The sequence below is a fragment of the Camelus bactrianus genome, chromosome 22 (genome assembly GCF_048773025.1).
Source record: "Camelus bactrianus isolate YW-2024 breed Bactrian camel chromosome 22, ASM4877302v1, whole genome shotgun sequence".
Classification (NCBI taxonomy): Eukaryota; Metazoa; Chordata; class Mammalia; order Artiodactyla; family Camelidae; genus Camelus; species Camelus bactrianus.
In genome coordinates, this window is record NC_133560.1 from 24,268,091 (window position 1) to 24,282,507 (window position 14,417).

Consider the following 14,417-nt stretch of genomic DNA (forward strand, 5'->3'; position numbering starts at 1 on the left):
GGGCCGGTTGCCCGGGCTAGTTCACATGCTTAATAATTGTACCAGTGAATAATAACAAACACTCCTTGGCAGGTACGTGCCTGGGGCTGTTGTAAAGGCGTTACCTACTTCATCTCATCCAGTCCTTTACAAGCAGGACTGTGAGGTCCCTGCTCGTGTTATTCCACCATAGAGGTAGGGAAACTGAGGCTCAGATGACACACAGCCCATTCATGGCATAGCTGGGATTTGAACCCAGGAAGTTTGCCTTGGAGCCCGCGGTCCTAACATGGGCCACACTGCCATGTGTTTACAAGCACCACCCCGACGTGGACGTGCCCACACCGGCTTATGTACACCCAGTGGAGTGGGGGACACGTCTAGGCTTGTGACTGGGTTCCCCTCATACGCACACCCTGGCACGCCCAGACCCTGGGTGTGCACTGTCTGAACACCACTTCCTGACTCATGCGTGTCCTCAGGTCTCCCCTTTCAACCCCCACCCCCATCCAGCTCTGGCTTGGAACTTGCAAATCCCCAAGGTCATGCCAGTCCTGGGTCTCTCAAGTCGGGATGACAATGACTGTCCAGGAACTGGCAGAGCGAGGAGTGCAGGGGAGGTGGGTGGGAATGCTAGGTGTCTTTCAGGCTGGGTTGCTAACCCTTCCAGGGTCAGGTGAATTTGTGCTGTGGCTCTCTGAATGGCCACACTTAGCTCTCCATTTCAGGAATAAAGAGACTGAAGCTCAGACATGCTGCAGGCCACTCAGAGATGGCTCTGGGGTCAGGACAGGACTTCAGGGCCCCTCCAGCCTGAGTCTTTTGTCATCCTGCCCTCTAATCAGCTCTCCTGTTGCAGCCCTGTGCTGGGAGGGGCTGATGCCATTCCATGGAACAGGAATGGAGGCGTGGAAACTGTTAATCCCCAGTCTGGCAGGCCCAGGCTCTGCCCAGGGTGCCCACTAATTCCCAAATCAAACAGCAGGCAGTGCTGGGCCCACTGCCGGCCTAATCCGCTCCCCACCAGCCTGGGGCTGGCCAAGGGGCCTCCCAGTTCCCACGCTCTGAGCTTTGAAAGAAGTGGGCTGATGCCCCTCTCTTCTACTCTGGGCTTTACAGCCCCAAAGGACACCCCTACCCATACAGAGCTAGGAAAAGGCACCCCTCAACTGAAGAACCCTCCTTCCAAAATGCCTCTCTGGGTGTGACATCTTTGTGCAGTGTACAACCTGTGCGTCTGTACTTGGAGGTGCTAAGCCCCAGCCCCCTCTGTATCAACATCCACAGTAGTTTAAGATCATTTTATTGAGAAGGGAGAGGCGGGGAGAGGTGGGGGGGAGCTCCCCCAGCCCCACCAGGGGGAAAAGACCCCCTCCCCGCCTCCCACCCCCCAAGTGGCTCCCCCTGTACTACGGGGGAACTCTGTGCAAACTCTGCCCCGGGAGGGTAAAGGGTGGGTGTGAATTGGCAGCGGCTGGGGCTGGTGTTGGTGCTACTGGGCACTGGGGGGCTTGTAGGGCTCCAGGAGGAGAGCAGAGAAGGTGTTGACCTTGTCTGCCCCCCGAACCTCATGGGGCAGCAATGGCAGCTTCACAATGTGGAAGTCTTCGTACAGGTCCTCCATCTGCAGCCAGGGCATAGGGCAGAAGGCAGCAGTCAGGGGGCCACAGGGAGGGCTGGGGGTCTTCCAGAGTCAGGGGGAGAGTTTTAGCAAGGGCTTCACAGGGTCATAGGTAGGAGTGGTGCCAGAGAGGTCAGAGACTATCGGGCTGGACTTCCCACTTCCCAGGGTCAGAGGTGCCCAGGCCAGGCCAGCCATAGTCTTTGAAGGCCAGAATCAGGTCTGAAGTGGGAGTGAACGGCAGGGAGTTGGGGCACAGAAATCAGAAGGTGGGGTGGAGCAAAAGGTCAGAGAATATAGTAAAATGCCAGCAGTGCCTTGGCTTCCAGGGTCAGAGGTTTGAGGGCGAGCAGGAGGGTGGGTGAACGCACCTGGTCCAGGTACTTGGCCTGGATCTTGTGGCGAGCCTCACACATCTTGCAGGGTTTCTCAGGATCAGGGAAGACGAGCTGGTTGACGATGATGTTGTGTGTGTCAATCTTGCACTTGGCCAGCTCCTGGATCAGCCGCTCCGTCTCATACAGGGAGAGGAACTCGGCGATACACACACAGATGAAGGTTGTCTGCTCCTGCAGGGTACCGGAGAGGACAGTGAGGGGCAAGTCTCAGCCCTGTCCCCATCCCTGGAGCCTTTCACTGCCCTCTAGGACTGCAACTCACAGGGTCCTTGAACTGCTCGCTGACGGAACGGATGACAGGCAGCGTCTCCTCCAGCTTGGAGGCCAGCTGGTCTGCGTTCATGTCTCCCAGGCCCAGCATGTTGCACATCTGTGGGGAGGACGTGTGAGGGCTCACGGTTTACCTGTGGCCTATGACACTCCCTGCATTGGGCTCCCTGAACACCTGGGGGACGACCCCCGACACTGCTCTGTGGTTAAAGGTGTGTGCCCTTGAGCAGATCACAGGGGTCAAACCCTAGCTAGGCCATTTCTGTGAAACTGTGGCCAGGTAGCTTGACCTCCTAGAGCCTGTTTCCCCACATGTAGAGCTGGCACATGCTGAGTGCTCCAGAAATGTTACTACCTGAGGCCTAGGTGGGGACCACACGTGACCAGGGTGGTGGCAGTGGTGTGCAGGAGTATAAGGGCATCAGGGTTGTCATGTCATGCCATTAATAATCCAGGGGGCACTTGCATGCTCTCTACTTGACAGACAAGGCCCAGAGAGGTGGAGAGACTTGCTTGAAGTCACACAGCCATGTCACACCAGGTGCAGAGCATATGAACCCAGGGCACCTCGCTCTGAGATACGGCCTTTCAAGCTGTCTGGGGCACTCAGAGGGCAGAGACAGGGACACTGAGTGCTGTGGAGAAGGGGAGAACAGTCCCTCCCCCTCCCCTAGTGAAGATCCACCCCACCCACTGGGGAGCACTAACTGAGAAGGGTGCATGGGGCAGGCCTTTGCTGCTGCACATCTAGGGAGCCGAGGGTCCATCTGACTCAAGGGATTCCTGGATGCCCTGGGGCCCTGCCTGCCTGTGAGATGAATGGGCTGATCTGGTTCTTGATCTGCATGAGGCGGCCGAGTCCCCGCTCAACAATGGTGGGGAAGTTGAGCAGCCTTAGCGTGTGGCCTGTGGGCGCCGTGTCAAACACCACCACTGAGAAGTTCATGCCCTTCACCAGCCTGCAGGGAGATGAGGGGAAATGATCAGGCCCGCTCTGCCCCCATCTCCCACCCCGGCCCCGGCGGCCCGCGCCCTGCATGGGCCTGACCTCATGACCTCTGCATAGCTCATGGCCTCGTCGATGCCTGGGAAGGCGCTCATCGCTTCCTGCATCATCTTCTTGCCCATGCTCAGCATGTTGTCCTCCTCAAAGAACTCGTCTGGCAGCTCTGCCACACCCAGGCTGGGGTCAATCTCCTGGGGGCCAAGGGGTCAAAACTCAGGCTGCTGTGGCTGGATTCTTCCTGCCCAGGCATGGGGCCCAAGGGAGCCTGTGGAGCACCCTGAGCACAGCCCCTCGTCAGGTCATGGCGGGGAGACTCCAAGGTGCCAAGACCCTCCCTTGGGCACTTAAGGTCTCATGTGGTGGCACCGAATGTCAAACCCTTTCACCAGCAGGTGGAAAATCGCAAACTGTATTCAGCGCCCCAGAGGGAAGCCAAAGCCCACTGTGGGGCCTTTTCACTGGCTGCTCCCTGACCTGGGTCTGTGACCTCTTCCGGATCATTCCTCTAATGTGAGTCTTCCCTGACCACCCAGTCTAAGAGTGCAGCCCTGGTCTCCACTGCCCTGCCTTCCTTTCTTTTTAACATCTGGCCTTTCCTCATGTGGTTTACTTATCACGTTTCTCACCTGTCTCCCTAACCAGGATGCCAGCCCCAGAAGGGCAGGGATTTTTCCATTCTTGTTCACTGCCATGTCTCCAATGCCTGCAAGTGTCTGGCACATAGTAGGTCCTCCACATGGATGTAGAATCCATAAAGGGATGACCAAGCCTGGGGTCTCTGACCCATCCTGCACTCACTACATCTCTTTCTATCTTCCACCCGAGTCACCTCTTCCTGGTGACATCACTGGTCCTGTGGGGAAGCCCTCAATTCCCTGGTCTCAGAGGTCATTTCCCTGCAGAAGAATGTCTACTCATCACCACCCCTCCCAGTCACCCCCTTAATGGGCTATTCCTGGTCACTGGGCCACCTCTGAGCTCCCACACTCCACTTCCCAACCCCAGCCTCCTCATCTCCTGTTATTCTAAACCTCTTTGGGCCACCTCATCCCCACACCCCTGTCCCCCAGTTCACTGTCAGTGTCCCTTTTGGCTGGCACCCTTATCCAGTTCAGGCTCCACAGGCTTCCTCTGTAAACACTCCCTTTTCCCTCTGTGGTTGGCAAAATCCTCAAGCTGGTCATTCCCAGCTCGCTGGCACGGCTGCCCCAAGATGAACATCAGGGGAACACAGTTGACATACATCCCAAATTTGACCACCTTGCTCTCCCTTCCTGAACACTTATTTCCAACGGGCAGTTGAAGAGCCGGACAATCCCCCCCGGGAGTGTTTATGCCACATCTTCTTCCTCCTCAAACCCCTTCTGTCCCATCCACCCCTCACTCTTTGCTGAGGCCTCAATGAGAAAGCAAAGCCACTGGCTGCCAATACCCTCGTTTCCCTCCCAGTCTCCCCACCTTTCTTCCAAGTCTCTGGCCCTGGTAGAGCTCAAGTCCTGGGTCTGTGTGCTGGAGAGAGCTCCCCCCCGGCCTGAGGCCCATCCTCTGCCTGCATCCTTACTCCCTCCTACAGCAGCACTTGTCCCTCCCAGTTGGAGCATCTGCATCGGCAAACAAACATGCTGCAGCCTTTCCTTTCCCAGAAAAGCCCTCCTTAACCCTCATTCCCTTCTCCCTCCAGCGATGGCCTCGCTCATTTCTCAGCTCCCATTATAGTGATCGCTGTCTCCACGTCAGCTTGTCCACTCCACGCAGGGTTTTGTCCTTGTTCCCTGGGTGATCTGCTTAAAACTGAAGTACATGCTGAAGCTGACAACTTTTCTGCTCTTGTCCTCCTGGAGCTTAGGAGCCCATACTCTCTGGCTTTCCTCCCACCTCACCAGGCTCCTTCACTTCACTTCCTCTTCCTCTGGTGGACCCTAAATACTGATGTGCCCCTGGGCTATTTCTTGGCCTCTCTGTTCTCTAACTCTCTCTTCCACTCACACAACTTTTAATAACACCCTTGGGTCAACGACTCCCAAATCAATGCCAACCTTCCCTGAGCTCTAGGCTCCCATAACTAAGCCACTGTCCTGATATCTCCACTTGGATAACCAGTGGGCACCTTGGATTCACCATGGCCAGATGAAATTCCTGATCTTTGCCTACAGAACCTCTTTTTCTCCCAGTCTTCCCCAACTCAGGTACCCAGGGAGCCAACTAAGAGATGTACTTACTCCATTGCTTTCCCTCACCTATCACAACCAAGCAGTCAAATTGCTTTAATTCCAAAATACATCCCAAATTTGACCACTTCTTCCCCCACTCCACCCCAAAGTTTGGGCTGCCATTATCTCTAGCCTGGTCATTGTCCCAGTCTCCTTGCTTCTTCCATCCTTGACTTACAATTCAGTCTTGCATGGTAGCTACAGGGAACTATTTGAAAAATGAATTTGGTCATGACATTACTCTGCTTCAAACAGACAGCTTCCCATTAAACTTGGAAACAAAGCTAAACTGCTCCCAGTGCCTGCAAGGTCCTACACTATGTGGCCCTGACTTATGTTTCCCTCCCCTCCCCTTGCTCACTAAGCTCCAGTTGCTCTGGCCTCTTTTCTGCTCCACAAACATTCCTCACTCATTCCCCTGTGGGTATGTTGAAAAAGGGTTGAAAGTGGAGAGACAGAGAATGTAGCATGGGCAGGACATGGTCGCTGATGCTGGGTGTTCACAGGAAAGGGCTGAAGGTGCCTTTGCCAGAGTTGGTGTGGGGGTGAGGGGGTGGGAGGCTGAGCCCTGCTGCACTCACCATGGCAAAGAGGTTGTCATAGCCTTTGACCTTGGTAGGCACCTTGGAGAACTTCTGGTCAAATGCATCGGAGATGTTGTGGGCTGGGTCGGTGGAGATGATCAGAACACTCTCCCGCCCCTTGGACAGCTGGACTGCTAGGCTGCAGCTGGGCGAGGGAAAGGTCAAAAGGTGGAGAGTGAAGGGTCAGGCTCTGGTCCCTAGGTCTGCAAGGGGAGATGAAGTGTCCCTGAAGCAGGGGACCTGGATCAGCAAGGGTCTTGAGAGAATGGATAACTGTGGGATCAAGCCTCAATCCCTACAGAGGGACCCTCTCAGACCTCACGTACTGACCGGTTCAACTGGCTAGAGTGATAAGGTTCAGCTGAATGTGTTGGTCTGGCCTGATTCCTGTTTCCTTGCTGGCACAAAGTGGCATGGTCCAGCTGTCCAGTCAGCATAGCTTGACCCTGTGCCCCCTCCCTCTACGCTAAGCTAAGGGATCCTCTGCATCTCCTACTAAACTCGATGGTTCAGTCCACTTATCTAGGGTAATTTGCCCCAGGGACCCCTCCCCCTCCTCCTAGACGACTGGGATAGTCTGATCAAGTGCCCTCTTCCTCACCTTCCACCTCTTTCGCCACGTGGGCATAGAATGGCAAGGTTCATTAGACTAGGATAGTTTGCCCCGGTGCCCCTCCCTCTACTCTGAGCTCACTCTGCTACAGTCCACCTGACTGGGACATCTAAGTGCTCTACCGGCTGCTGTGCGCTGGCTCCAGTGTGGTTCAGCCCTTGAGTCCCATCAGGGATGGTCCACCTGAGGGTGCCGGGCCTGCATTCAGGAGGTATCTTCCATTTCCAGGTAATTTCCAGAGAGTACAACCCGGAAGATCCCGGCCCAGCCTTCTTGCCCGGCTGGTGGGGGAAGACCCGGTCCTTGGCCTCCCCTTCGCCCGGTGGTACATCCCACCTGTTTCCTAGCTCCCGCCGCAATCTCCTTACCTACAGGTGGTCTTGCCAACGCCACCCTTGCCCCCGACGAATATCCACTTAAGGCTGCGCTGCTCGATGATGTTGCTAAGCGTGGGCTCCAGCGGCTCCACATCAGGTGCATCCTCGAACTCCTCTGCCTCAACCCCCCACCCGGCCACCCCAGCCGCCATCTTGGAACCGGCTCACGTGATCAAGCGGAGCGCACCATGCAGAGCACCTACAGGGGAAATTTCCTATCACAAACCCATCAAGACTAGAAGCTTGAATTAATTTTCTCAAGGTCTAATTTTTAGGACCTATTAGATGCTATATTTCCAATGTCCTCCCATTCCAAGGTTCACCTTATCAGCCTCTTGTCTTTATTTTTTCAAAGACTCCCCCTGCCTAATTAACATATTGGTACGCCCCAGGTTACTCCCCTTCACGGATTGGGCCCTAACTCTCGCAGCACTCCTTTCATTGGCTACATCTTTTCTTACTTTCACCAATCACTCTCACGTCCTGGTAGCCGCCAATCTTCCCTTAGCAACCGGCCAAACACCCATTCCATGCCCTTTCCAAGAAGTTAGATCCGAGGTCCACCCTGACCTGACTACATAGGCTCAACTTCATGTCCATCATTTTCCCCCCTATTCTCCAAATTGGGTCCCTACACCGCCTCCAGGCCCGTCTCTTCTGTTATCCAATTGGCTGGGAGCCACTAGGCCTCTGACGCAAACCAATCATAAGCGAACCAATCAGTTGGCTAGAGACAGACAGGTCCTGGGTCTGTAAGTGGGTTAGAGGAAGACCGACTCCAGTGTGGGCCAGGTCTGCAGATCCTTATCCAGTGAGCCCTGAGCCCCCATGCAGGGCAGGTCAGGGCAGGTCATGGCAGGGACAAATGTAACTGCGCTCCTTGTCGTAGAAAAGGCTCTATTCCCGAAAACCTCCTTCCACTTTCCTTCCTGTTAGAGGGGAGACTCGAGTTCAGCCAGCTCCCTGTTTGAACCTCTGCCCTGCGCAGGAATACATGCTGGGTCCCAGGCCCTTGGCGGACTTTAGATGGGGACTCCAGCCTAGAAATATCTCTGGCTTCTGGTACATAAAGTAATACCCTGATTTTCAGATGGGGACCCCAGCTCCATAGACCCAGATGTGTCTTCATTCCCAAGTGAAAGCTCCATCCCAGAGACAGGTACCCAACCCAGAGACACCCTCATTTTTATTCTAAGGGCCCAGGGGAGATATGCCCTTGAGCTTTAGTTAAGGACCTAGGTTCCGAGGTGTCAGGTGAACCCACAGCCTCAGACAGAGTCGTTCCCCTTACTGAGATTATCCCTGGGGCCAGAAGGGGATTCTATCCCTTAAAAGCTAATACCCACCCAGTCCCAAGCGGGAACCTCACTTCGAGAGGCAGCTACCGCCTCAGGGCCAGACGACAGTCTCGTTCCGGTGGAGACCATGTCTGCGTAACGCTTGCAGGTGTCTGGCTGGGTTATAAAAATCCGCGGGGCGGGGCGGAGCCGGGCGCGGCGGGACTGGGCGGGGCGGGGCGTCTGCCAGCTTGCGCGCAACGTCAGGCTTTACTCCTCATTCGCTCGGCCCCTCGAGCCCCGCCCCCACTGCGGACGCTTGAGGGCCAGACGGGTCTTCCCAGCATGCATTGCTCGGGACGAGGCAAGTCGGGAGCCAAGCGCGGGGCTGGAGCGGCCTTCCCGGAGTCCTTTGCGCGGCACCTGGCGACAAAATGGCTGCCCGAGGGAGACGGGCGGAGCCTCCGAGCCAGGAGGCGCCAGGCCCCGCGGGCGGCGGCGGCGGCGGGAGCCGATGGGCTGAATCGGGGCCTGGGACGTCGCCTGAGAGTGGGGATGATGAAGTGTCCGGCGCAGGTTCGAGCCCGGTGTCGGGCGGCGTAAACTTGTTTGCCAACGACGGCAGCTTCCTGGAGCTGTTCAAGCGGAAGATGGAGGAGGAGCAGCGGCAGCGGCAGGAGGAGCCGCCCCCGGGCCCGCAGCGACCCGACCAGCCGGCCACCGCCGCCGCCGCGGGTCCCGGGGATCCGAAGAGGAAGGGCGGCCCGGGCCCCACGCTCAGCTTCGTAAGGAGCCGCGGGGGTGGGGGCGGGCGCCAAGGCATTCCTTGGCAGGGGGAATCGGGCTCGAGAAAGGGGATCGGGATCCAGGTCCACCCTCTGGCCCCGATGAGGGGGCCGTCCGGGTCACCCGCTGAGGATGTGGAACCTGGATTCCCGACGAGAGAGGTCTTGGGGCAGAGGTGGGAACCCCCGGAGCCTGTCTGGGAGAACTAGGAGCTGGGGGGAATCCCACTGAAACAGCGCTCCAGGGGTGGGGAAACCAGGATGCAAGGATTCCTGTTTGAACTTTGGTTGCTGGGATCATTTCCCACTATGAGGACGGGGGACAAATTAAAGTCTGGAGTGTGTCTGAGCTGTGTGGATGAGAGACTTGGGGTGCTTACTCTGTGACCCTAGATTTACTTGACTTCCCTGAGTCTCATTCGTCTAGTGTCCATTTATTGAGCACTTTACCTTGTGCTGGGCACTGTGCTAGGTGATGGATATGCCTTGTTGAACACGACAGACATCGCTGCTTTCCTGGAGCGTCTGAGCTGGCCTAACCTCATTTTCCCTACTTGCAAAAATAGACATCATCGCATCTTCTGATGTGATTAGCACCAGGCCTGTCTTACAGGAAGGGCTAAACTAGTTGTTCTCAATAGGAGACGATTCCCCCCACCCTATCCCCACATTTGGCAAAATCTGGAGACATTTTTGGTTGTCAGAACTGGGGGAGGGGGTGCTACTGACATTTATAAGTAGAGGACAGGGATGCTGCTCATCGTCCTACAATGCCCAGAACAACCCTCCCCTGCCTCCCCCCAACGAAAAGGACCCAGTTGAGAATGTCATTACTATGAAACTGAGAAATTCTAGGCTAAAGAAGTGGCACATATATTGATTGTCACCTCTGAGCTTGCTTTGTCTCTGGTGTTGGGAGCAAGTTCCTGTGGTGTGGAGAAAAAAAGTGTTGACCTGAGAATAACGGACTGGGGGTGGAGTTTCTTCATGTGTCAAAAATGAATGTGCAAATAGTCCTAGCAGGTCACTTAATGCCTGGTTGGGGTGGAGACGGGACGTCTGTAAAGCCTGTTGCAGTCCCTGGGGCACAAGAAACCTTTCGTCTATAGGAGAAAATAGAGGACCAGGATGAAAGTTCAGGGTTTGACTTCTGTTTGAGGAAGGGGAAGTGGCAGGACCTGGGCTAGTATGAGAACTGCGTGGAGGCCGAGTGCCCCTCTGTGAGTGGGAACAGCAGTCGTTGTCACTGCCTTTTTTGTTTGTTCATTGAGGGCCCATAGCGAGAGCACCCTCAAAGAGGCCAGGTTAGGTGTAGGGGAACAGTGTTGCTTGGTGGTTAAGAATTCTGCTCTGTGGCTTAGACACACCTGACCCTGAATTCAGCTCCATTGTTTGCTGTCAGCGTGATCCAGGGTGCAGGCTTCTTCTCAAAGATGTTACCTCGCCTGTACAACGGGGAGGGTTGTAACCTTCCTTCATCATAAGGTAACTGAAAGTGAAAGGAGAAAGCAAAGCACTTGGCACAGGGCTTAGCATACAGTAAGTGCTCAATAAAGGAAGCTCTTGCTGCCTGTGTGGTCCATACTAGGGGGGAGTGAGGACAGAGCTCGTCCCCACCGAAGTGGGGATTCTTCTCGCTCCCTGGGAGGGCAGCGCCGGGGCTCAGGACTGCCTGGGCATCATGGGCCCAGGGCAGGTGCTAAGAGTCGCGTGTGCTCCTCTCTGATTGCTGCGCAGGTCGGCCGGCTGGCGGAGCTGGGCGCGGCGTCGGGACGGGCCACCAGGCCGGGCTAGGAAGGTGTAGTGGGCCTCAGCGCCGCCAAGGGCGGGCCCGGCTCCTGTAACCGTTGCAGTCTTCTGTCCCTTCACCCAGGTGGGCAAGCGCAGAGGCGGGAACAAACTAGCCCTCAAGACGGGAATAGTAGCCAAGAAGCAGAAGACGGAGGATGAGGTGAGCCGGCCGGGTGTGGGGGGCTGCCCACATTGCCTTTTCCCTCCAGCCTCAGCGCCTGGCCGAGGTTCCCTGTCCCTCACTCTTCAGTATCTGGGCCTTGTATGGGTGTACTTGGTGGGTGAGGAGGGCGTTCAACAAAGTCCCCAGATAACTTGACTCTGCATATCTTTACTCAGACCTTTGGGGTGATACTGTGGGTGGGTCAGCTGTCTCAGGACATTCCTGACCCTGGTTCCTGGCCTCCCTGGCATCCCCTTCCCAACCCACTGTGTGTCTCCCCTCCCCACTACAGGTATTAACAAGTAAAGGTGATGCATGGGCCAAGTACATGGCAGAGGTGAAAAAGTACAAAGCCCACCAGTGCGGCGATGATGATAAAACTCGGCCCCTGGTGAAATGACCCCCTCCCCTGCCTGCCCACGGCCTGGGACTCTCTGCGATGTACATAATAACTATTTAATGCAGCGGCAGCGCGGCAGCCTTTCTCCCCCAAGGACTTACACACAAGAAGGAAACCGAGATGCTTCCCGCAGCTGCGGACGATTCTCCAGGACTCTTTTTTACCTTGAGCACTTGCCTCCTGAGACTTCATAGAACAGTGGTTTACTGTCCCTGCTCTGCCCATCTCCTCCCTTTCTCTGGCTCTTTGTGTCTTCCTCTTCTGGCCCCCCCTCCCTCCCTTTAGCCATCACTTCTGGGAAGTAAAGAACTTGACTTAGTGCCGGAGCTGTGTGCTTGGTTTGCCTTCTTTGCGCTATCTAACATAAGCCCTCCCGTCTTGGCTGGTGCTGCATCTACCAAACCCTGGGTCTGGCCCAGTGAGGGAGGGATGCGGGGGTGTGGGGAAGAACAGGGGCACATCCCCTCCTGAAGGCCTGAACTCTCCTCAAGACCCACCCCTGAGTGCACCCCCACTGTTGGGTGTTTTTGTTCAGTGTCTCCGCAATCCCATTGGGGCTGGGCCAAAGCTGTCGGTGTGTTTCTTCAGAAGACACTTACTGAGCACGTACTGCGTGTCTAGGCTTTTCTGGGCCCTGTAGCCACTGCAGTGAACAGAACAGACCATGCATGCTCCCTGGCCTTGTAGAAGGAAACAGACACAGACAAAAAGGGGAAGCCATTTTGTGAGGTGATTGTGAAGAAGCACAGGATAAAGGCTGCAGGGAGGGGTCTAGTTTAGTTGATATCTAATCAGGGTCCTGAGGGAGGTGAGGAAGCCAGCCTGTGTAGTGAATAGCCAGGTGAAGACAGGGACAGTGCCTGACCCTCATGGGGAGCTGTGAGGAGGCCCCTGTGACTGGAGCTAGCTGAGTGAGGAGTGTAGGTGGATTATAGGCAGAACCTTGTGTGTTCAGGTGAGAACTTGGGAATTTATTTGTAAGGGAGAAGAACCCTTTGGGAAGTTTGGAGCTAAGGAGCCACATAATATGTTTTATATCTTAGCTGGATCCCTCTGGCTGAAGGGGTCTGGGCAGAACCTGGGTGATGGAGGAGATCGGGCCATGATCGGGCAAGGGGAGGTGATGGGGTGTTGGCAGTGGAGGAAGTGAGGCAGGCTAAGATCTGGATTCCAGTAGGGCTTTTCTGTCCTTCCTGCCACCTACTTGTAGTCCTTCCAGGAAAGCTAGGGTTGGCCCTGCCCAGTTGTATATATGAGCAGGAGAAAGACTGCCAAGGGGCTAGTTTGTCCCACCTTGCAGAACGTGACAGTTGACATATCAGGGGACAGGGTGTCCTGAAGGAAGCCTGATGGCCCTAGTACCCCTCTAGTGCTCCTTGTACTTCTGTGCGTTTCTGGCCTCATTGCTCATCCTGGTGGAGCTGAAGGTTGCCTGGCTGCCTGCTCTCCATGGAGCCCACAAATGTTTTAAGATGCCCTTGCCTCCTGACCCCTTCTCAAACATATTAGACCTGGAGCAACATCTAGGCACTCCCCCCACCCCACCTTCCTAAGCACCAATGCTGAGCAGCTTGGCACCCCTGCCCACCCCAGGGCCAGGCTCCCATCCCCCTTCCATCAGGGGAGCATCATGACTCAGGACCATGGTGGTCACCACCTGCCTAGGACTTGTGGAGGCAAGAGGGAAGAGGCTGAGGCAGCACCTGCCTAGCCTCACACTGCCAGATTCAGCCTGTGGGGGGTGGGGCATTCCAAATACAGAGCATCAGAACAGACAAAACTCCCTGTCCTAGTAGTGGAGCTAACATTCTGGTTGGGAGGAAATACAAGAAACAAAACACAACAACACATGGCTATACATTCTATGGGGAAAAAAGTATGAAAGGGGGACTGGGATGAGAGTGGGAGAGACTGCAATTTTAAGTTGGTCAGGGATGGCCTCCCTGATAAGGTGACACTTTTTCCAAGTCCTAAAGGAGGTGGGGCAGGCAGTGAAGATGGTCCTTGGAAGAGTATTCCAGGCTGAAAGAGCAGCAGGTGCAAAGAGCTAGAGCTGAAACCATGCCTGGCTTGAAGAGTGGGCAAACAGGCTTTGGAACAGGAGACTGCACCCCTCACTTCCTGCTAACACACAGGATATCTGGTTTGTTTTCCACATCAGCTTGAAGGTCTACTTTCAGGATGCTGAGCTGGCCCAGGTGTGACTTTAGCTTTGAGGATGTAGTGTGGGGGAGGGGGACATAGGAAGCCAATGGAGCCACATCTACCTCCTCCTCCCTCAAAGCCACTGACAGCCGCTGGATCTTTAAAAAGAAATGTAAGTGGGAGAAGGAAGTAGGTCACCCCTGCAGCAGCTCAGCCTCTATCCTGGAGTGTCAGGAGGCAGGAGGAGCTGATGGAATCCCAGCACCTCCCTTCACCGAACTCACCTGCCCTGACCTGGGGAAAGTCTGAAGGGGGAGAAGAATCAAGTTCAGGTTTTGGTGAGTCACACAGCCCTGGCTTCAAACTATTCTGGTACGTTAGCAGTGTGATCTTGGCTAAGTCATTCAATCGTTCTGTGGTTCAGATTCTTCATCTATAAAATAGAGACAAAATACTGAAACATCTCTAGAGTAAGTTCTGAAGTAAGGGCAATGTTCACATGGTCAATGTTAATCCTGACATTTTAAACAGCTGTTATTGCTTCTCTGGGTGAAGCAACTGGCTTCTGTTTGGGGGTGGTATTTGAGAAATACCTTGAAACGTGGATGCAATATGATGAGATGCTTAGGCAGGGAGGCTGTTGTAAACTGAGATGTTTGTCTCCCATCTCAGATTCACGGTTGGGCATGAGCTCCTTGAGTTTCTTTTTTTTGCACTGGGCGCTTCTAGTTGAGTTGAAGTAAGTTTGCCGTGCACAGGGCTGTTGTGAGAATACTGTTTGTAAAGTGACAGGCAGTA

General features: G+C 55.1%; 2 protein-coding genes across 2 annotated transcripts; one reads left to right on the forward strand and one right to left on the reverse strand.

Moving 5' to 3' along the window:
* Window positions 1-1,265: 1,265 nt before the first annotated feature.
* GET3 (guided entry of tail-anchored proteins factor 3, ATPase) lies at window positions 1,266-8,556 on the reverse strand. Its single transcript, XM_010954192.3, has 8 exons — window positions 8,405-8,556; window positions 7,050-7,257; window positions 6,066-6,213; window positions 3,317-3,465; window positions 3,077-3,227; window positions 2,261-2,368; window positions 1,972-2,169; window positions 1,266-1,603 (listed from the first exon to the last, which is right to left on the reverse strand). The coding sequence occupies exons 2-8, from the start codon at window positions 7,208-7,210 to the stop codon at window positions 1,472-1,474; spliced, it is 1,047 nt and encodes a 348-aa protein (XP_010952494.2). The 5' UTR covers window positions 7,211-7,257; window positions 8,405-8,556; the 3' UTR covers window positions 1,266-1,471.
* A 130-nt stretch (window positions 8,557-8,686) lies between these two features.
* TRIR (telomerase RNA component interacting RNase) lies at window positions 8,687-11,800 on the forward strand. Its single transcript, XM_074350672.1, has 3 exons — window positions 8,687-9,120; window positions 10,994-11,071; window positions 11,367-11,800. The coding sequence occupies exons 1-3, from the start codon at window positions 8,770-8,772 to the stop codon at window positions 11,472-11,474; spliced, it is 537 nt and encodes a 178-aa protein (XP_074206773.1). The 5' UTR covers window positions 8,687-8,769; the 3' UTR covers window positions 11,475-11,800.
* Window positions 11,801-14,417: the final 2,617 nt, after the last annotated feature.